At 37.7% G+C, this 22,010-nt stretch overlaps 3 protein-coding genes and 1 long non-coding RNA gene across 10 annotated transcripts; 3 read left to right on the top strand and 1 right to left on the bottom strand.

Annotated features, from left to right (window-relative positions):
* Positions 1–2,023: 2,023 nt before the first annotated feature.
* Positions 2,024–4,475, bottom strand: LOC137749417 (acyl carrier protein, chloroplastic-like). The gene is made up of 4 exons (XM_068489512.2): positions 4,374–4,475; positions 4,063–4,176; positions 3,539–3,658; positions 2,024–2,254 (listed from the first exon to the last, which is right to left on the bottom strand). The coding sequence occupies exons 1-4, from the start codon at positions 4,473–4,475 to the stop codon at positions 2,129–2,131; spliced, it is 462 nt and encodes a 153-aa protein (XP_068345613.2). The 3' UTR covers positions 2,024–2,128.
* Positions 4,476–7,968: 3,493 nt separating this feature from the next.
* On the top strand, positions 7,969–10,585 carry LOC137708840 (uncharacterized). Of its 2 annotated transcripts, none has more exons than XM_068447994.2 (8): positions 7,969–8,142; positions 8,518–8,600; positions 9,021–9,088; positions 9,181–9,239; positions 9,463–9,569; positions 9,908–9,957; positions 10,154–10,236; positions 10,334–10,585. In XM_068447994.2, the coding sequence occupies exons 2-8, from the start codon at positions 8,543–8,545 to the stop codon at positions 10,443–10,445; spliced, it is 537 nt and encodes a 178-aa protein (XP_068304095.2). In that variant the 5' UTR covers positions 7,969–8,142; positions 8,518–8,542; the 3' UTR covers positions 10,446–10,585. The 2 variants fall into 2 exon arrangements, with proteins under 2 accessions (XP_068304095.2, XP_068304097.2); XM_068447996.2 differs by having other exon boundaries at positions 8,130–8,268.
* Positions 10,586–14,565: 3,980 nt separating this feature from the next.
* On the top strand, positions 14,566–18,067 carry LOC137708129 (trihelix transcription factor ASIL2). 2 transcript variants are annotated; one of them, XM_068447127.2, is made up of 2 exons: positions 14,566–16,339; positions 17,709–18,067. In XM_068447127.2, the coding sequence occupies exon 1, from the start codon at positions 15,211–15,213 to the stop codon at positions 16,336–16,338; it is 1,128 nt and encodes a 375-aa protein (XP_068303228.2). In that variant the 5' UTR covers positions 14,566–15,210; the 3' UTR covers position 16,339; positions 17,709–18,067. The 2 variants fall into 2 exon arrangements, with proteins under 2 accessions (XP_068303228.2, XP_068303227.2); XM_068447126.2 differs by lacking the exon at positions 17,709–18,067 and adding an exon at positions 16,925–17,195.
* Positions 18,068–19,026: 959 nt separating this feature from the next.
* LOC137708797 (uncharacterized) lies at positions 19,027–21,687 on the top strand. Of its 5 annotated transcripts, none has more exons than XR_015958253.1 (5): positions 19,027–19,259; positions 19,512–19,785; positions 20,489–20,536; positions 20,789–21,007; positions 21,110–21,687. It is a non-coding gene; the product is annotated as an uncharacterized LOC137708797 (long non-coding RNA). The 5 variants fall into 5 exon arrangements; XR_015958254.1 differs by having other exon boundaries at positions 20,484–20,536; XR_015958255.1 differs by having other exon boundaries at positions 20,457–20,536; positions 20,830–21,007.
* Positions 21,688–22,010: the final 323 nt, after the last annotated feature.

Below are 22,010 nucleotides of genomic sequence, written 5' to 3'. Positions count from 1 at the left end.
ACGGTTCAACTGATAAGGAACAGCAGAGGAACCAATGCTCCTTGGAGATTATGAGGGAGGAGTTAAAGTAGGGTTAACTATTTCACCTATTTTGATGTTTCCATGTGATCTTCAAGTTTCGTTTTGTATTTTGATTTTGATCTTTGTACATACGGATTTGTGTACTGAATCCTTCCCTTCACTGAAACTCCGAATTTTGGAGCTTAAGAATTAACTTAAAGTTTACTTTTAATCTCTCATCTCTTTGTTTGGTGGCGGTGGTGGCTTCAAATCACGGGCTCTGACGGTCCAAAGAGGGGCGGGCAACCGCCGGTCTAGAGTGGAGCCTGATTCTTTAATCGGAGTTTGATTGATCCCTATCTTCTTCTTTTTTAGTTGTATAGGCGCATTCGTATTTAACTAGTAGTTTCCTCATATTTCAAGCATAAAAAATAAATAAATAATTAAATAATTAAAATAAAAAAAAAAAGATTAAAACTAAAAATCAGAAAATATATAGTTATGAAACAGACCTTTAAAACCTTACGCGTTTTGCACATAAAAGTGTGAGAATTAGCTATTTTCAAAGTGCAATGTCTTTTTCCTGCAGTGTTGATAATATGATATTGGAAATGAACATAATATTCAGACATTCAACATTAGAATTTTGGCGTTGAGTAAATTTTTTATATGGATTTGTTTAAGCCCAAATTAATAGATTTAGGCCGAGTAGGTTATTTGCTCGGCCCATAATGAGGTCTCGGTCCAGTTCAGAATGATCTGGCCGAGTCCGATATAATGAAGGACTCTCTGGCTTTTCAAGATAGTTCCGAATTAAGTTTGATCCTATTAGAAATCCTTGGTAAGCAAGATAGTGAGAATATGCTTTATACTCCCATCAAAGAGCAGGAACATGTATAGATTCAGATCCTAGGGTTAGAAGGAGTGTTCGAAATCCAATCCTGATAAGGAGAAGGTTGTCGATGAAATCTAGTCCTGGTAGGATTCTACCTTGGCACTAGGAAAGTTACTACTATAAATAAGAGCAGATGTGCAACATTCAAAGCCTATCCAAACACACAAACAAATATGCCTTGCACAAACCCTCGCTCTACGTGAAACCTCTCATTCTTAAGAAAACACTACCCGTCCTAACCTCGTCGAGCACACCTTCAATTAGTCTTAACAGCACTGTGTTTGACAACCGGTGACACCTTCAGTTAGTCTTAACAGCATTGGAGCCGTAGAATTAGGCGACCGAGGAGCACCTTCAATTAGTCTTAACAGCACTACTTCGAGTTTGGCTGATTATTTATCCAAGTCTCAACCAATAAGGTCACTTCATTAGCCTTCTCGGCAAAGTGAGGTGTTTCTGGGTTATCTCACTGGACACATTAAAAGTCGAGTTTATTTTATAATTGGATATTCGCAAGTATATTTCAGAGTTCAACATTCGAACAGCCGAACCACATTTACAATCAAGACACTTATCTCTTTTGAGTATTTGTGTCCATACAGTCTGGAACCTTGGCGTACTTAAATTTGCACAAATATAATTACAGAGGTTGAGCCCAGTGCCAACGATTCGTGAACTTTGAAGAGAACTAGTAACCTTGTTTTTAGGCTCTAGGACCCAGAAGCCGAGACGAGTTCCTTCCTCGGCTGCAATCACGAGACACAGAAGTTAGCAGCGCGTTTGACACCACCACCACTATCATTTACTCACCTACCGAGCTCGGTCTTTGAGTTGGCACGCCCATCATTCAATCGAATGACGTAATTAACTCATTAGTTACTCGGTCTGTGTGCCATATAGACTTGATAGTTATTAGAATCAACATGATTACACACAATTATGCATTAATTGATGAAAATTGACATCTTGAATATTCAAGAGTGTTGCTGTTCGAGCCCTTTACTGTCATGCGGAGATATAACCTAAGACTAATTTATTATTTAAAAGGAAAAGTACAAATTTTCTTATATTTATTTGTCAAACAAAATGCATTTCGTTCCAAATGGAAATTATACGTCACGACCTCACTGGAGCTTTGACATAATCTAAAGGGAAAATCTGTAGGGAAAAGAAAAGAAACAAAATTTGACTGATACAAGGAATTAATTGTCTTGACATGAACTCTGGAGGCCCCTAAGTTGAAGCAGATTTCACTTTCTCAATCAGATCAGCAGCGTCTTGAACGGTTGCAATGTTCTCGGCTCCCCCTTCTCCGACGGACACGCCGAACTTCTCCTCCAAAGCCATTAGGATTTCAACCTGTTCCAGTTTTTTTTTTTTATTATTGATCAGATATATATGTGTAGAGAGTGAAATTAATAATTAAATAAAAAGTAAATTATTGAACGAAGGTGAAATTAGTCAAGCATATGATCAAATGTTCTTGCACGTCACAATATTAATGGGTGATTAATCTTTTCACTACCATCATTTAGAGGGGGTTCCAACTGAAGTCAATACCTACCTTATCTCTGAATTAATTGATGATGTCCCAATTAAGGGGATGTATTCAATTGGGATTTCAATGAATTTTAATTCTCTTAATAAATCTAACGGTATTTAATTAGAATTTTAAGTAATTCTCTGAAATTCAGTGTGTATTCAATCAGAATTTTAAGATGCAGGCCCTTTACCACAGTGGTGAAAATGTTTTGAGCCTTTGCATGACAGCGTGGGATCGAATTCCGTCGGAAGCTAATCTAACATCTAATCTTACAAAGTCTATCGTTTGACCAAAAAAAAAATAAAAAAAATAAAAAAAGAGATTTTAAGATAGTTTATTCAAACTTTTAGAAATCCGGGTATATTCAATTAAGATTCTAAATACGTTTATAACATTTTATGTGTATTCAATTAGAATTTGATTTTAAAGAATTTTAAAAAGTTAAGGAATTAGATGGAATTAGATAGATTTCGTAGTGTATTTTAAACATCCATAAATCTCACATCTCCCCATGAAATTTCCAGGGAATTGAATCAAAATTTTACATAGAATATCTGCAAATTAATTAAACTTCATAAAAATCCATGGATTTATCGATCCATTAAAATCTTTCAAATTCTCAATTGAATACACCTCCTAAATATTGATATCAGAAAAATTATATTACTTGATGTGGTTTGTTATATGACTTATTGAGTACCTTGAAAGGGTTTGAATCACTAAACTATAATATTCATAACTCATTTTCTCACCTCCTCTAACTGTCTCACTACGTGGCTAACCCTAACCCCACAGGGCATCATTTTTACTCATTTTATATAATTGGATTAACGATAAGTTGCATGATAGAAGTCAAATTGATAATTAAGTGGTACAATTTTTTGAAGGTTACAATAGCAGACAGAAAGAAAATAATTTTATTTCATGTGGAAATTATATGGACACCATAACAGTTTTATAAATCACAGCTAGCTAATCGATTTAACATGTTTTGATATGTTGTGCAAAACTGTGAAAACATCACTCATCATCAATTAAAGCTAAAGAAAAAAAACTATATAGTAATTAGCTAGAGGAAGCATGAAGATAGAGCATCATACTGTGTCGAGAGAATCCGCCCCCAAATCTACAAACTTGGTTTCGGGAAGCACAGTGCTTTCATCAATGGAGAGTTGCTTGGCAATCGTGCTTTGCACGGTTAGCAGGGTCTCTGGTTGAGCCTGCACAAGGTAATCAAACAAGATAAGTGCTTATTCTAGTTAAGCACAGATTAGAGATATGATTAAAAGAATGTACATAGAATAAGCACGGATTAAGAGTACCGAAAAATGTTTCAAGTAACTGCATGCAATTCTGCCGGCATTCGATAGAGTTTATAACTAGTAAGTCTGATGCATGTGCTAATGGAAGTTATTGCTTGAGAAATTACAAAAAAAAGGAGGAGAAAAAACAGGATGCAAGAGAAAGTAAGTGTAAATTTCCATGTCCCCGTTAATTATTTATATAAAAAGGGGGTATATAATGATCATTTTACCCTCTTTGATTCATAAACTTTGCTTAATAATAGCTATAGATAACCAAGTAAAAAAAAGATATTTGCAAAAATATATGTAAATATACGTACAATGGCGCATGAGATTGTAGTCTTCGTGCAACTAGGGAGTGCAAATGATCTTCCAGCTGCCTTAGTGATCTTGATCTTTGGTACAAGTCTTAGCCCCTTAACCACTGGCCCTCCCTGCATTGAGAATAATCAAATAATACAATTAGTGAAAAATATGTTCTCTCTATTATCTATTCTCAATCAGAAACTCAGAAATATACGAGACTTGTCTCAATCTCTCACAATAGACAGGTTCATGCATGTCAATTCCACAAACACTGTGACATACGTACCCAAGAATCTTGATTCCCGAAAAAAATCATGGCACTTACAATCCTAGATAATCCATTGAGTTGGCAAGTTGTGCTTCTGCCATTGGCGGTGTAAGGTAGAGTAGCCACAGAGATTGGGGGAATGGAAGCAAGAGAAGCCATGATCGAGATTGGAAGAATGAATAATTCTGTAAGACAAGAATAATAATAACAATAACAACTTATTCTTGTAATGCGTAGATGCATATAGGTTTGTAATTTGTTTCATTTATAGTACAGAGGTGCATGAAAAAGGCCTAGGCTTTGGTCGATGATTACAATAAATCATATGGTAATGACCATGTAATTGGCGGATTATACCATAAACTGTGTCTCTTGTGCTTGTAAAGCTGGCTTTAAGTAGACTCAGCAGAGCCCTTCCTCAAAGACAAACATATGAGCTTAAGCTAAACTTTTTTTAGTAATTCACATTCAATCTGCCTTTGCATCAACTTTGATGCTAGACAAATTGGGTTCAGATTTTGGGCTCAAACCAAGAAAAGCGGATAGTTTTGAGCTTCAATAGTGGTCTTTCTTTTCTTTAATCCAAAAGGAGAGGTTCCAGGCTTGTTTGCTAATGTTGGGTTGAATTGGAATGGATGTGTAACTCCATACTATGAAAGAATATTGAAGTGTAGGAGTGAATGATTCTCCATTTTGGGGGATTAGAAGAGGGTTAGGCATGAAGAAAACTCATTTACTCTAATTTTACATTTTAAATAGAATGGAAAAAATAAGTTTTCTTCATAAGTAATCCATTTTCTACCTAGTAGCGAATTAAAAAAAATAATAAAAAAATCATTTAGAGGGTCACGTGTAAAAGTTCACAAACATTTTTTTAGACAAATAATGGCCTTAAAATTAAAATATATAGTTCTATTATTTATAATTTCACTGGGGTTAGTGCAATTGGAATTTTATTAGCTTTGGGGTCTCTATCATTGTATATCGGTCTGCTTCTCTTATGTAAATCAGTTTTCTTTTTAGGTGACAAGCACCAAAGGTCCAAAGTCAAGCCTTAGACTATCTCCAACCGAAAGGTCTAGAAGGCAAGAGGGCCAAAAATAGCCCGAAAACCGTCTCCAACCAAGGGTTAGACCAAAGAGCTCGTGGGCCCCACGAGGCAAAAAAGGGCCAAAGGGCCAACCGAATGGCCATCTTCAGCTAGCCAACCAGCCCGCTTGCTAGCCTACTTACTTTTTTTTTTTTTTTTTTTTTTTTTTTGTTATTTTCCATTTGCCCAACCCACTTTAGGGTTTGTCCCAACACAAACTTTTTTTTTTTTTTTTTTTAAATAATTTCTAATTTTTTCCTACACCATTTCTCACATATTTTTCACCATGTCATACTATTTTACCTCATTTTATTTCAATTCTTCAAATTCCATACTATAGCCCCTTAGCCCTCGATTGAAGACAATTTTTTATGATAGGGATAAAACGAGCCCTATGGCCCTTTGGGCCTCGATTGGAGATGGTAAGAAATATGGTCATACACTGCTCATTAAAATATTAATTTCTTGGAGGGCCAGAGGGCTAAAACGAGCCCTCTGCCCCTCATTTGGTTGGAGATGGTCTTAGTAGAAGGGAAAAACTAACTTGGGGGTATAGCTAAGTAGCAGCAAAACACTAGCGCGCTGAAACCAGCATGCACACAAACATAGCATGCCCTGCTCATTTTCATTGAGGCAATTTATCAAGCATTTGGCGGGCAATTTGAAAGAGTAGCTACAACTTTCAAAGGGCCAGAACTAGGTCTTCCATGGAGGTTTGCCAAAATTGGGAGGCTCAACTGACTGCCCCTGCCCCTGCCCCTACATGGATCCACCCCTGTTCTACCCTCTACTTGAACATAAAATTTTCATTTCTCCTCTCAAGATACCTTTCAATTAGAATTACACAAAAAATTCAATCTTATATATCAAACGAGGCCTTATCGAGGCTTGGCATAAGAAAAGCTAAAGTGTTAAATGTAAGTAAGATGAGCGTGAGCCGGTCACTGTGATTTAGTTTGATTTAATTACACTACTATTTGCATTTAAACCTAACCATATCATATCAAATAGTGATGTCCTAGTTCAATTGCAGCTTGAGGTCTAAACTGTACCAAACCAAACTGCATCCACTCCTAATTTAACTAGCACAATCATCAAATTGAGACTTGTTATCTTCCAATGTCTTGCAAATAGGTAGAGAAAAGGCTAAATAGCCAAAATGGTCCCTGAGATTTGTATAACTCATCACTTTGGTCTCTAAGATTGTCCACCATCCATCATTTTGGTCATTCCATTAAAAACTCTTTGGGCAATTTTCAAAGCTTCGTAACTCAATTGTTTCTTAACCAAATTCGACCCATAATTTATCAAAATGAAGATAGGAAAGTTTAGAACAAGATTATACCTATTTGGAAGCCCAATGATTTCCGGAGATGGCCGGAAAATAGCCTTAAAGGTGACTGGTCCGCGGGAAAACTGAAAAACTCGCCAGAAACTGGGTAAACTTTAAACGTTCATAACTTCTTCAATAATCAACAAAATTGAGTGATTTAAAAAAAAAAATCATACGCCTCAATGAGACAAAGAGATAGTATCTTTCTCGATTACTAACTCACTGTGGTTTGGCCAGAAAACGGCTCGAAAGTGGCTAACTAGAAAATGGTTAGCCACTTTCGAGCCGTTTTCCGGCCAAACCACAGTGAATTAGCAGTCTATAAATGTACCATTCTCTTCATCTTGTCGACAAGTATGATTTTTGTTTTTGAATCACTCGATTTCGTTGAGTATTGAAGAAGTTATGAACGTTTAAAGTTTACCCAGTTTCCGGCGAGTTTTCAAGTTTTCTCGCGGACCAGTCACCTTTGAGACTATTTTCCGGCCATCTCTGGAAACCGTTGGGCTTCCAAATAGGTATAATCTTGTTCTACACTTTCCTATCTTCATTTTGATATATTATGGGTCGAATTTGGTTAAGAAGTGATTGAGTTACGAAGCTTTGAAAATTGCCCAAAGAGTTTTTAACAGAAGGACCAAAATGATGGATGGTGGACAATCTCAGGGACCATTCTATTGATTTTCAATCTCAGAGACCAAAGTGATGAGTTATGCAAATCTTAGGGACCATTTTGGCGATTTAGCCGTAGAGAAAATGAAGAAAAAGAAAATCATTTATGACTATTTTGTTATTTGAGTGCCAAACAATTACATCCAATTGTAGAGAATTAACATTTTGTTACGAAATTGGTGAGAATCCCCGTAAAGCAACCAACCACATATAACTGAGGATGAAAGGTGGAAGAATAGAAGTAAAAACTATACGGCTTAGTAGAAGTTTGGTTTTTATTATTTTAATGCCTAAGTTTTATATATAAATTAAAAACGATTTTAGGTTAAAATCACTATATATATGTATGGATGTATCATATGTTCAATACAAAAAGATGAAAAGCAAAAAGGCAATTCTCTTACTTTCTTAAAACTCTCATATCTACGTTCGTTCTCGTCTTACACTACAAATAATAAATAGAAAGATCCGGGTTCATTCTTTTGTCTGACACTACAGATAATAAACAGAATTACCTGGGTTCAAATCCTCGTGCCTCGTTTAGATTAGAGTGGAATATTTTTCCTAATTAAAAAAAAAATTTAAAAAAAAAAAAAAAAAAAAAAAAGATAAACTAAAGGCTAAAATTGAAAAAGTACACCTAATTAAAAAGGTAATTTTCTACATCTGCTTTGGCGACATTCTTGTGTAGGCACAGACGCTCGACTTCTGCCTGAAAAAAGATCATAGAGGTCCGTCGTCCATGCGGCATGCTTCCGTTTCTTTCTTCATAAAAAAATAAATAAGCTTTGTGTTAGAATGATTCATGCAGTCTATGGTTGATATTGTATCCAGACTTTTTGAGATTTAATGATATTGTAAGCGTTTTCACATTGCCCCCTTCTTTTGGGTGCCGACCATCTGTTTGCGTTATTGCCGCTGAAGTCTCATTCTCAATCTTAGTACCGAATTTCCTTCAAATTCGTACTAACTTCATTTTCTCGTTCAATCACATAAACCAAGTTCTTTGCTTTACAGAGTTACTTTGCATGAAAGACATACGAAACCGTTTCAGTTTTTATTCTTTTTGGTTCATTTGTGATGCTTCGTTTGTTCATGTTTCCCAGGTGCTTCTGAGTGGTTCCTGTCGACATGCTTGTTTCTAGACTATCCGCGGTTAGAACTCAGATGATCAAGCATCTCGTAAAAGGTTTTTGTTCTGTACCTTTTTTTTTTTTACTATCTCTAGTCTGCTTTTTCCAGTAGTCTCAGATGATCAACCATCCCAAATGATCAGCCCCTTATTAAATTTAACATTCACTTCTTCCGTGCTTGTTCCTGTCGACATGTGGCTAGATACATGTGATAGGAGAGTGATGTCTGCTATGTTGGATCGTTGGCAGGAATGATGGGTTGTTTAACGTTCCAAGTTTTATACAAAAACATAGAGTTTTAGTCTATTTGTGTCTTTTTAAATCGATCAAGGTACAACTGTACAATTAGTCTACTGCTTAAGTGGAGGTTATCTCATGATTCCAGTAAGGCAGTGGAGGTTCTCTTGTGATTTTAAATTGTAGTTTAAGTTGGTATCCTTAAAAATAATTCAGAACTAATTTATGTGCTTTTCCAGCTCCATTGACATCTGCACCAAAGACAGGAAACTTCAGTGGACGTTACAGTTATATTTTCCACAATCCGGTTAGCTTCCTAACGAATTTTCTTATATGGAACTTTGTCTCATTTTCAATTTCTTGCACTGACCCCTCAAATCTCGCTCGTCTTTTTTCCAGAAGCATCAAACTTACTCTTCGACAACTGCTCATGAAGAGGGGGATAAAAAAGTAGAAGAGTAAGTTCTTGTTTCATATAAAAGAACCGTATTGGACTTGTAGCCACAAAACCTTACATATTGTTTCAATCACCAGTGAACAATTTGGAGAGAATTCCCTTATTTGGCTTATTTCATTAAAGATGAGCTCTCATCCTTAGTGCTATCCTTCAACTAAATATGTGGTACCGGAACCCTTATATCTTATTCGTTGATTTCTGTAACCTTCTTTTCGAATGTGCAGAATTTCTGTCACATTTGTTGACAAGGATGAGATGGAGAAGCATATTAAGATTCCCGTTGGAATGTCCATGCTAGAAGCTGCTCATGAAAATGACATAGAACTTGAAGGTACTCTGGCAAGTCATTTGATGTTGTACCACAGAGCATTCCACTTTGATTCCTCTTGTTTTAATATGATTCTAACTTTTATTAAGTACTTTTCTGGGCTCTATATAGATTATAGACGCCAATAAGTTTTGTTTTAGTGGTGTTGATGCGTGAGCTTGCCCTTCAAGATTGTTTTATAATGAGACTATTAAAATGCTTGTTAGGATTGAACGGATAAGATGACTTGGAAATTGAACTTATGTGATTAGAACCAAGGCTTGGCTGAATTGAATCGAGTTGGTCAACTAAGCAACAGCATGGCACTACCTCCTAACTAGTTGGTTTTAATGTGATCTTAGGAGCATGTGAAGGATCGTGCGCTTGCTCAACATGTCATGTGATTGTGAGAGTATGTACTATTGTACATTGAAACCTGATGTTTGGAGATGAAGATTCATACTAGGAAGGCAATATTCACTGGATACAAGGAGACATGAAAAATGAACTGATTTCCGTTCGTTAGTATCGAGTGAAAGTTGCCTTCTAGACTTCCATTTCTCCCACCAAAATTTCCATCTGAACTAACTTGTAGAATTCTTGGTTAGGATATGGAATACTACAATAAACTCGAAGATCCAACTGATGAGGAAAACGACATGCTGGATCTTGCTTTCGGGCTCACAGAGACGTAAGCCCCCTATATCTTGGAATTATCTGCAGGGAAAATTTTGTCAGAGCTATAGTTGAAATAGATATGAATTCTAAAAGACGGTATTTGTTTGCAGGTCCCGTCTGGGTTGTCAAATGGTTGCAAAACCCGAACTTGACGGAATATGCCTTGAACTGCCGAGTGCAACACGCAACTTTGCTGTTGATAGGTATGCCAAAGCCACATAGAATAGAATTCTTTTGATAGGAAGGAGATAGTAGGACATTTTTTGGTTAGGAAGCAAACGAAAGCTATGCCATTCCTGTAGCAGGTCCTATATTGCTAGTTTTACGCTTCAAACACTAATTAAAGAAGTGACTTCATGAAATTTGTTTGTGCCAGGAATTTCGTTGAATAATTTATGCGTAGTGATTGACATTTCGGTTTTCTTTTTCTGCAAACCTTACCTTGTTTTTGTTCCTAAATTTTATCTGATTTATTCAATCCTAAATGAAGAGCGTCAAAAGAAAAAGGAGAGTACACAAATCGAATCCCTAATTTTTTTTTTGTAAAGGGAAGTGCACCCCACCACTCTTTCCGATGTAATTTTCATACATTAGAATGGAATGAGGGCTTCGTCCTCCTCATTCACAGATGGTTAATCTAGTTATTGTTTTCTCTAGTGTTTATTCGTTTTTAATATAGAACCGAAATTTTATTAATCAATATGATTGGGAAACATCGAAGTCCTCATGCAAAAGAGGATTTATTCTTCGAAGTTGAAATTTAAAACTTACCTTCAATCAGAATATACACATTATGTGATGTCACATCTTATATCTTGGCACGTGTGAAAAAATATGAAAATATACTCATTGCAAAAAAGTGTTAAGAGTGCAGTTAGCCGTCCCAACGGGACTAAAGAAATTAGGCTAGTTTAACGAAACACTTCTGGTACTGTTCATTTTTAACGAAAAATCATATTTATACATTTCCCTAATACTATTCACTATACCTTTAAAAATGGGCTTTTCATTAAAAGGGAACTTTTTTTAACTTTTCGTTAGTTTTCCTAATATATGCAAGTCTTTTTGCTTCCGGAATCTAAATCTAGGGGTTTGTAACTCGATATCAAATGTTGCTAGATTATGAGCTACCTTATTGCGTTCTCGACTCTCAAATAAGTCATTGTACTTCCGAAACCTAAATCTAGAAGTTTCTATCTCGATAGCAAATCTTACTAATTGTGAGCCACTTTATTACACTCTCGACTATTACGTCTTAAAGCCAACCTCAATGGTCAATCTGCTCAAATAAACATAATCTATGCTACCATAATATGGTTACATTAAAATTACTTAAAAAGTAAAAGAGATTTTATAACCCTTATATTCCTACACACTAAGTTTTTTAGGTTTGATTTTTCCTTCCCCCACTATTACTTTATTATGAGGCCTTTAAGAAAAGAGATTCTCATTTTTAGTGGGATCCATATTACGTCAAACTTTAATTATTTGAACCATTTATTTTTCAAGTTGCACCTTATAGATTATCCTTGCATAGTATTAGCCAAATCAGAAATATTTGAAATATCTAATTGAGTTCAAAAAAATTGAAGAACACTTTGTTCTAAGAAAACATTGAAATTTCGTCGTGATAATTTAACAAGCAAATGATTTCAGATTGAATTTAATTTTTACAATAATCATAAATAGAGAAGTTTGACGTAAAATGAGTTCCACAACTAATTTTAATTTTTAAAAAAATGAAATTCTTTTCTCTTAAAGGCCATGTGCTTTATCAAAGTAAGCTCTCAAATGGGTTCAAAGGGAAAGGGATCCTCTCCGGATCCCTTCCACCAAATCCACCAAATCAAGGGATCTGGACCCTTGAAATTTGATCCAACGGCTAAAGTTATTATAAATTTTAAAGGAGGCCCCTGTTTGTAGTCATTGGAACAAATTTCAAGGGCCCAGGTCCCTTAATTTGGTGGATTTTGTGGAAGGAATTCGGAAATGATCCCTTTCCGGTTCAAAGGGTAGCATGCTGATTAGAGTGCAATCCCCCCTTCTCCATACTTTGACGCCACAAAAGTCGTCAAGTATTATGAATGAGGATCCTCTCCAAATTTTCTTTGTGAGGATCTGAGGATCCTTCAATCACATATGTTTATCATATATTGTGCGGCCAGTTTTCATCAAGTACTGTTTATATTTAATTTTAAATAAAAAGATTTATAATGATTTTTAGCCGCACGATATACAATAAACGAATGTAATTGGAGGATTCCTAAAATCAAGATCCGAAGAAGATCCTCAGTCAGTATTACCGGCACTTTAACGTCCACGTTAGACGTAGCCAATCAAATAACATCCATGTCAGACAGACTAGGATTCTCTTCCCTCTTCTTCCCATCCCCTCTAGGCCTAGGTTCGGTTTGAAACGGTTCAGTTTTTTGCCAAAACCAAAACCGAACTGAAAATTTGGTTTGATTTTTTTTCGGTTTGGTTTTTTCCAGTTCTGTTTTTTTGTTTTTTTTTTTTTTAATAAAAGGTAAACTTTCATTAAACTTACATAAATAAGAAAAGCCCACAACTAAACACAAACATAAAAATTGGCCAACACAATAACCCAACCCAAGGGTTGAGCCCGAAAAAGAAAGAAAGAAAAAAACTAAAAACCCCAGCCGCCATCAAAGCAAGCTCCGGCGACCATGAACCAGCAACCCAACAAACACCAGAAGTGAAGACCAACCAAGCCCTAACAACAAAAAAAGAAGCAGACATCTGAAACTTGATAAACAAGTAAATCTGGAAATTGGTAAAGAAATGTATCTAAAAAGAAACAAATCTGCAAGTCTGCAACACCAAGAGCAACACAAGCACATAATCCATCAAAATACTATCTTAATCCACAACTGTAACATCCCACATCACCCAGGGGAATGGATCCTGTAAGCCTTATATGTGTATTCTCATCTCTACCTAGCACGAGGCCTTTTGGGAGCTCATTGGCTTCAGGTTCCATGGGAACTTTGAAGTTAAGCAAATAGCGTGCGAGAGCACTCCCATGATGGGTGACCCACTAGGAAGTTCTCGTGTGAGTTCCCAGAAACAAAACCGTGAGGGCATGGTCAGGGTCCAAAGTGGACAATATCGTGTTACGGTGGAGTCGAGCCCGGGATGTGGTGGGGGCCCGGGCGGGGATATGACAATTTGGTATCAGAGCCTAACCTTGGCCGCGTGTGTGCCGACGAGGATGTCAGGCCCCTAAGGGGGATCGATTGTAACATCACGCATCGCCCAGGGGAGTGGATCTTGTAAGCCTTATATGTATATTCTCATCTCTACCTAGCACGAGGCCTTTTGGGAGCTCACTGACTTCGGGTTCCATGGGAACTTCGAAGTTAAGCGAGTAGCGCGCGCGAGAGCACTCCCATGATGGGTGACCCACTGAGAAATTCTCGTGTAAGTTCCCAAAAACAAAACTATGAGGGCATGGTTAGGGCCCAAAGCGGACAATATCATGCTACGGTGGAGTTGAGCCCGGGATGTGGTGGGGGGTTGGGTCGGGATGTGACAACAACTCACAGCAGTAATTACATTTATTCATCTGAAATTCAAATAACTAACAAACCCACAACAAAAAATCGAACAAATATGCAATACAAATCTGCAATATAAAGTTGCAAATCAAATATGCAATCGAACAAATAATTACTGTCATGGAAATAGAATGGAGAAGAATGGAGAAATTGGTAGCATGGACATGGAGGGTCTCACAAATATGAAGCTTAGAATAGAAATGAGGATGCGGGTTATGGAGAAGAATGGAGAAATTGGAGGCATGGACATGGAGGGTCTCAAAAATATGAAGCTTAGAATAGAAAGGAGGATGCGGATTATGGAGAAGAATGGAGAAATGGATATGGATGGAGTCTGGAGGCAAGGAAAGAGAGAGAAGAGGGGAATGAAAAATAGAAAGGGTGTGGTTGCTCTAGGGTTTTGTTGATTTGGTCATAAAAATTAAAAAAAAATCTCCAAATCCAGAAGGCATGAGGACAATTCGAACTCACTGAAACCAACTTTGCAACAGGTTCTGTTTTGTTATGATTGTATGACTAAACTATTTATAAACATTGAAAAAAAATAATTATAATTATATATATATATATATATATATATATATATATATATATATATATATATATTGGTTTGGATCAGTTTCCAAACCTCAAAAACCAAAATTGAACTGGCCAAAATTGATGACATTACTCAAATATATGATGTTACCTCTCACATAACAAAAAGATTGTCCTTGATCTTTGTGTTTGTACTAATAAATAACTTTTAACAAAAAGATTATTTTCCCCATTAGGAGTTAATAATTTCGGAAACACCAGAATTCAGATCAGGGAAGCCCCTGCCGAATACATGTCAGGTAAGGTAATGACCGCACCGGTAATTGCAGCGAAACACCATGGAGTTTTACGTCAATTACTCCCGAGCCGGCTGTTCCGTGACGCCGGTGACGGGGACTCTACCTCTTCCCCAATTAAATCCCGCCATCTCGACTGCCGGGTCCCCTACCCTACCACGTGTCCTCACCTTATGTACCCCTCGACGGTCGCCGTCAAACCCCAACGCCTCTCTCTCTGCGTCCCTTGACTCCCTCAGTTTTTTCCGTCAACCGAGAATACGCAACCCAACAAAAAACACCAAATTAACGTTTTCCGTAAACGCGAGAAGCCGGTCAACCCAAAACACCTTCTCTCTCTCTTCACACTAAAAGCATTCCAACCCCACAAAACCTAAAGTTCACATCGCCGATATCTCATATCCTACGACCTCCGGCGCACGATAGCATCCACCACAAAACCCTTACTCTCCTCAATCCCTCTGAACCAGTGCCAGCTCTCAGATCGGTGATAGTCTACGCACCGGCGCAGTTTACTACCGGATTTTGGATCTAGACCGGACCGATCCAGATCCGCGCACGATTGCAGTCGTATCGATGGAAGAGGACGACGAGATCCAGTCACCGGCGTCGGGAGGAAGCCGATCGCCGGCGTCGACGAGGCAGAACGGTCGGATTACGGTGACGGTGGCGGTGCCGCCGGCGCAGGTTCAAGCGCCGACGCCGACTCAGAACAAAATCCTAACCCTAGCTCTGCCGTCGTCGGCTCAGCAGCAAGGACGGAGCAGCGGCGGAGGAAGGGAAGATTGCTGGAGCGCAGGGGCGACGGCGGTGCTGATCGAGGCGTGGGGGGAGAGGTACTTGGAGCTGAGCAGGGGGAATTTGAAGCAGAAACACTGGAAGGAGGTGGCGGACGTCGTGAGCAGCAGGGAGAACTACGGTAAGATTCCAAAGACTGACATACAGTGTAAGAATAGGATTGATACTGTGAAGAAGAAGTATAAACTCGAAAAATCGAAGATTGGGGCCGGAGGAGGACCCAGCAAGTGGCCTTTTTATGAGAGGCTTGATCATTTGATTGGTCCCTCTGGTGCTAAGGTGGGTCCTGGGTCTGCTGGCGGCGGTGGTAGTGGTGGGTTTTCGGGGCATAGCAAAAAAATGCCGGTCGGGCTTCGACATAGCCAATTTCTCGGGGGTAGGGCGAAACGGGTGGGAAAGATTAGACAAAGGGATTTGGTAGAATCGGACTCAGACGAGTCTCGGGAGCCTTCGCCTATTTCGACTGATAATGAGATTTTCGAGCGGAAGAGGAGGACTGCCAATGCCAATGCCAATGTCAATGTCAATGTCAATGCCAATGCGAGCGTGAGGAAAGGAGTAGGGGGTGGATTAAGACCTTGTGCGGTGGGTAGAGAGAAAGGAGGAGGAGGAGGAGGAGGGTGTGGGAGCTCGGTGAGGGAACTGACTCGAGCGATATTGAAGTTTGGGGAGGCTTATGAGCATGCGGAGTCAGCGAAGCTGCAGCAGGTGGTGGAGATGGAGAAGCAGAGGATGAAGTTTGCCAAGGAGTTGGAGTTGCAGAGGCTGCAGTTTTTCATGAAGACACAGGTGGAGATTTCTCAGCTGAAGAGTGGAAGTGGGAGAAAAAGCGGGGTTAACGGGGTTGGGAATGCTAGTAACCATCGTAGTAGCAACAACAACAATAACAGTGATTGTAGCAGCTAAGGTAATAAACAAAACAACCCATGTTGGCAAATTTGTATTAAAAATGGTAGATTGGAGTGAATGATCTGTTTCTTGTGGTGTTTGTGACATAGTAGTCGAGTCAGTTTGTGAAATCATGATGTTAGGAGAGAGTAGCGATTATCGGTAAATGGTTGATTAGCATTTAGAGTCGGATTATTGCCGGAAATATTGTCGGATTATGAAGTGAGCATCAATCTTAGCAAATGGAGTAATGAAAGATTGAATATTGTTGCTTGCTGCTTATCAAGTGTATGATCTTCATGTATTTTTATGCTCACTTATAATGAAATGTCGTAACCATGAAAATCTAGAATTGTCAGTGCTGGTTGTATTATAAAATGCTTATGCTCATAAACACTTTTTTTAGAAGCGCTTTTAATAACAAACCATTGAAACTTTGTTACAACTCCAAGTGCTTCTTGGAAAAGAGTTGGAAGTGCTTCCGCAAGAAGCAGCTAGGCTTCTTTAAAAAGAGTGTTGTTTTTGTGAATCAAAAACGCCAGCAAGTTTTTTTCCTTGAGCATAGTCAGAATTGCTTCTGATCCGGAAAAAATTCTTTTGGCAGATGTGGTGCTTGGTATGGTCGATGAGTTTGCATTAATAATTTCGGATTGATGAGTTTCGTAGCTAAAAAGCAATAGAAATTCAAAGTTATTGGCTGGGCCACAAATTATGTATAATATTGGGTATGTTGTGTTGTCTTTCTGATCTTTTTTGTAACTGGGCTCTGCTCAGGGTCCAATATTAGTTCATGTGTTTTTATCTCGCCAATTTAGCCTTGTTTTTTTGGACATGATAGGTCTATCATTGTTTAATATCGAACTCGTTATTTACAAGATTCGGCTTTAAGATCTCATATTTACAAGTGGAGTACAATACTACTAGACCCTTATATTCTAATATAAAGTGACTCCAATTTAGTTTGTGACATCAGTTTGAGCAACACTCGTAAAAAATCTCTATGAGAGAGGTAACCCGTTCATCTCTAATAAAATTGAAGGTATAATAGGTTCAATAAAAAAAATAATAAAAAAGAATTGAAGGTGTGTCCGGAATATTATTTAGGGAAATAGTTAATTATCGCGTTAGCTTATGATTTATAAATAGCCCGAATTTCACTAAATTTAGTATTCACTCGTGTCTCACGTTAACCATAACCGTCAATTCCATTAACTTTTTAGTTCAACACATAATCGTGTGATCCCATTAAATTACCAAGAAAATACAAGGAAAAGAAAGAGGTAATAATTGAAGTTGTAATTTTTTGGTTTGATTGTTATACTGTCATGTAGTATCATTACTCATTTTCTGATATAATATGTGATTATTGAACTCACAACTCTTACCAGTGGCGGATGCATTAAGGGACTCGGGTGGTCCCTAGACAACTTGACAACCCCGATCAATGGTTGTGAGACCTTCGAGGACCACACAAGTTTGGGCATGTGGTATAGGAGAAGAGTGCAGCAACGGGTTTGCGGGTGCATGTTTTGCAAATGATTAACGAAGGAGAAGAATACTTTTTAGTTTACTAAAAGACCGGATGCATGTTTTGCAAATGATTAACGAAGGAGAAGAATAGTATTTAGTTTACTAAAAGACTTGGCTCAAAACTTTTGAGCCAATTCTTTTTTTTTTTTTGAACAAACGATATTATCTATACTAAGGGGGATGAGGTGGGCTAAGCCTCACAATGTGCTAGCAATAATGTGGTTCAAATTCGTCTTTGGAGAGAATCAAACCTAAGACCTCTCACTTAACAAGTGTAGAGGAATACCACTAGACCGTAGTACTAAGTGGCAGTCAAGCCATTTAAAACAAAATAATTAAAGTAAGTCACTTAAGGGATACCCCTTTTTAAGTAAAAAGATCAAGGTTCTAAAAGATACTAGGCGCTAGTTGGGCGACAAGCTGGGGCCTAGCGCCTAAGTGGCTAGGTAGGGCTTAAGCGGGGGCCTAGGCGGATTGAAGTAAAATTTTATATTATTGGGTAAATAACTGTCTATTTATACTTAAAAAAACATACATAATTGTATTGAGATACATAAATTGTAAAATAAAATGACATATAGGTTATAAAGTAGTAGAACATATTGAAAACATGGGGAACAAGTATATAATAAGCGTTCATCCAAGTATTCAACAAGTCATTTACATTTTATTGAAAAATTAAAGTGCAAAATAAAATTTTCAAATGTCGAGGACTAATTGGGGCTGTAACTAGCCACCTAGCACCTAGGTGGGGTCTAGGCAGCTATAGGCAGAGAATTTAGAACAGTGAAAAAAATAAAGAAGTCTATTCTATTTTCTCCTACCCGAGATCTCCACGCAATCCCATTTTGCATTCACTTTCTCCAACTGGGTAATTCCAATTCTCTTTTTTATTCTAACCATACCCAACCGGTCCCCATGCCATCACCAATGAAAATCATCATTGATTAGTTTTGACAATCCTAATAGTCATAACTTTTTACATGGCATTGGTGCACCTTCACGTGGCTTTCCATGCTATATCTTAAAAAAAAAAAAAGTTTTTAATAGTTAATCCACATAACATATATGATTAGATCAATGAGATCCACATGATGCTCCGTCAACATACTAATAAAATAATTAATTAAATATAAACGAGATGACCAAATTGACGTGCAATCATAAAATTCAAGAACAACATTAATCACATTAGAAAGTACATAGAGAAAAGTGGGTAAGGAGTGGGTAGTCGCGATTTTCGGAGGGCGATTTATGAATTTACTGTATTGTTAGGGGTGGCAGAGCAAATTTATGGATCCCTTTCGAGGTTTCGTGAACAAAGACAGGTATCAGACATTCCTATTCCTCACCTCTTCACTGCTCTCACTCCTCCCTGGTGCCCTTCGTCTCGCTACCCTACGAATCAGGTCAACATCCCTCCCTCTCTAAAGCTTGATTTTGCTTGTAATTGATTTGGGGTTTATTTTAGGGTTAGGAAATTTGGGATTTATAGTTAGGGTTAGGCAATTAGGGGATTGATTTTCGTAGTTTCAATTGTGTGTGAAGTTGTTTTGGGCTGTAGTGAAAGCATACTTTGTAGTAAATTTGACTGAGATTCTTGTAGTTATGCGCACACTCTGTGTATTTGTTCATGTGATAACAATGTATAATGCTGACAGACTGGGAAGCAAGGATGGTGATTATGTCTCTTCGTTCTATGCTCCAAAAGCTGGGGACTAATCGATCCACTTACAGTAACATTAGAAGTGCCGTGCTTGGGGCTTCTCAGAGCGTGGCTGTCAACAACCATTCCAGAAATCCAGAGGCCAAGCCCATGTCTTCAGTAGAGTTTAGTGCTGGTTATTGTTGTCACCATGTTTCTGATGATGGATACCTTGCAAAGTTGCAATGCAATCGAGAACGATGGCACCTCGCTTTCCCTGTTCTGGGCAGGTATATGAAACTCTCAATTCTCAACTAGGCTGCTTAGTCATTACTTTAGCATCGCTTGCATACACGATTAAGATCACCATTTGTTTCATGTAACCCTTTATGTTGAATTTGGGATACGTTTGTAAGAAACACACTACAAAACAGTAGGTAACTGGATTTTCCTACTTATGTGTCCGTAGCAAAAGATGGAGTGCACTTAGAGGATTTTGTAAATGACTACTGGAAATGAGTCATTTGAAAATCCTTTATTTAGTGGTTTTGTAATGCTTGTGCAATGCATTCTTAATCACTCTGCGTAATGGTTCTGAGTGCATTTCTAACTAATTTAGCTTAAATCCCCTGATACTTGGAAATCCCCCATCCAAACTAATCTTTTTTCAAGAGAATTTCACTCAGTCTCAGGTCCTGGATACTTATTTTACATTTTATGTTAATTGTGTCCTTTCTCCACTATGATTCACAAAATTCTTGAGGGTAATCGTTTTACAATTCACTGTTTTGTTACCTCCACCTTTGGTAATTGGCCATCACTTTGCATGCTAAAACTCGCATAGGTATACCTACAAAACTCTAGCACCGAACGAGGGCCTGGAACCTAGGCATCCCTGCTGCTGTAGTTTTCAAATAATATTTCTTACCAATTTGGACTTTTCTCCCCTTGTTTTGAATAGGAATTTGATTATTTATCAATTTAAAAGGACAGGGATTAGAGGCTGCCCGTTTTGCCACGCAAGAGTTCAACAAGCAAAAGGTTTGTATTGATTTTAATTTTTTGAATTGGCAAAAGTTGCTCTTCTGGGTGTGTAGTTCTTCCATTAGCCTCTATCTATTTTTCTTTAGTAGTAACTTGTGAAGACAAAATGTTTTTTCTTCTCTTTGATTTCACATGTTTTATCTCTTCATACTGCCATGATGTTTTATTCACAAAGAAATAGTTTCTTTTTATCAAAAACTGTTGTGAATATTTAGATGCACGCATCTAATACTTTGCCTCGTCTTTCAGAATGACCAACTGCAATTTATTAGAATGTTGTGTGCTAACAGGCGAAGGCTTAACAATGGTCCTCATTACATGTATTTTATATTGCTCGAGGCAATGATGGTGGTGAGCTGAAAGTCTACCAGGCACATGTTTCGCCAGATTTCACTGGCGGCATGTCTTTGCAATTCCTCGGTCGTGTCGTGGAGAAGGGGTCTCCTGTAAAACTATTTGATCCCCTAGGTAAGTGTGGCAAGCTACTTCCATTAATTTTGTTATGGATTTATTTCTTAGCGCAGAAGAATGTAGGCGTACATTGATTAATTTATGGGTTTCTTGAAACAGATAACTTTTGGGACTGAAGGTGGTTCACTGTGGCTTCTGAAAGAAGCATCAATTAAAAATTGGTTTTTAATTAGGGAAGTGTTACTGGTACTCCAAAAATCTCATTCTACACTCCTCATAAGTGTATATTTATTTCCAAATATAAAAAGTTTGGAGTGTAGAATGAGATTTTTGGAGTGTCAATAACAATTCCCTTTAAGTAAAGAAGATTAGTGAAAGTGGATGACTCTTACCTGCTATGGCGTCGCAACATCGTAACCCTAACCCTACCTTGCAGACTTCTCTATATTATTTCAACTTTGTTGTGGGACATTGTATTATATGTAGTATGAAGTATGAAACTTTGGCTGGCATGCCTTTCTCATCGGCTGGCATGCCTTTCTCATCAATTTGAACTCAATGCAACAAATTTTATTGCTATCTTCACCGGATCTCTCCTACAGAAGGCCCCCAGCTGAGTGAGATTACGAGTGCAATAGACATCACATGCTATAACATAAATGGAGTAATGACGCTACGTGGTAGTGAGAGTGTTTTTAGTTAAATATCAATTATAATCAAACCTTTTTTGCAGTGTTCTTCATTTTTTTCCGAATATGGTTGAATGCTATGAGTGTTGCTTGCCGACGAATGTTTTGGGAGTGTATTTTCAAATCATGATCGTCGTTGTTCTTCCTTCTTGTTAGGGTGATTTTTCTGAAACAATCCTTTGTTTCAGAACAGTTTCGCAGTGGTTGCATGTTTTGATATTCTACTTTCGAATTGTTATCATCGGTGTTGTTCATCATGGTTGAATATTTCACTGCAGTGATTGTTTTTCATATTTTGATTAGATTTTCGTTTGGAGGTAATTGGCACTAATTTTGCAATTTTGAATGCGATTTTGTTGTTGTTTTTAATT

The sequence above is a fragment of the Pyrus communis genome, chromosome 17 (genome assembly GCF_041283825.1).
Source record: "Pyrus communis isolate YQ-2024b chromosome 17, ASM4128382v1, whole genome shotgun sequence".
Taxonomy (NCBI): Eukaryota; Viridiplantae; Streptophyta; class Magnoliopsida; order Rosales; family Rosaceae; genus Pyrus; species Pyrus communis.
Note: the sequence above shows the minus strand (reverse complement) of the source record. Positions and strands in the feature narration are given on the sequence as shown.

Excerpts from the sequence above, each read along its gene's own strand:
- LOC137749417 (XM_068489512.2), bottom strand. The coding sequence starts at position 4,475 with ATGGCTTCTCTTGCTTCCATTCCCCCAATCTCTGTGGCTACTCTACCT. Across the intron at positions 4,177-4,373 it reads TCAATGGATTATCTAGGATT|GGAGGGCCAGTGGTTAAGGG; the intron begins GTAAGTGCCATG and ends TTCTCAATGCAG. Across the intron at positions 2,255-3,538 it reads GGGCGGATTCTCTCGACACA|GTTGAAATCCTAATGGCTTT; the intron begins GTATGATGCTCT and ends AAACTGGAACAG.
- LOC137708840 (XM_068447994.2), top strand. The coding sequence starts at position 8,543 with ATGCTTGTTTCTAGACTATCCGCGGTTAGAACTCAGATGATCAAGCAT. Across the intron at positions 8,601-9,020 it reads GATCAAGCATCTCGTAAAAG|CTCCATTGACATCTGCACCA; the intron begins GTTTTTGTTCTG and ends GTGCTTTTCCAG. Across the intron at positions 9,240-9,462 it reads GGGGATAAAAAAGTAGAAGA|AATTTCTGTCACATTTGTTG; the intron begins GTAAGTTCTTGT and ends TCGAATGTGCAG.
- LOC137708129 (XM_068447127.2), top strand. The coding sequence starts at position 15,211 with ATGGAAGAGGACGACGAGATCCAGTCACCGGCGTCGGGAGGAAGCCGA.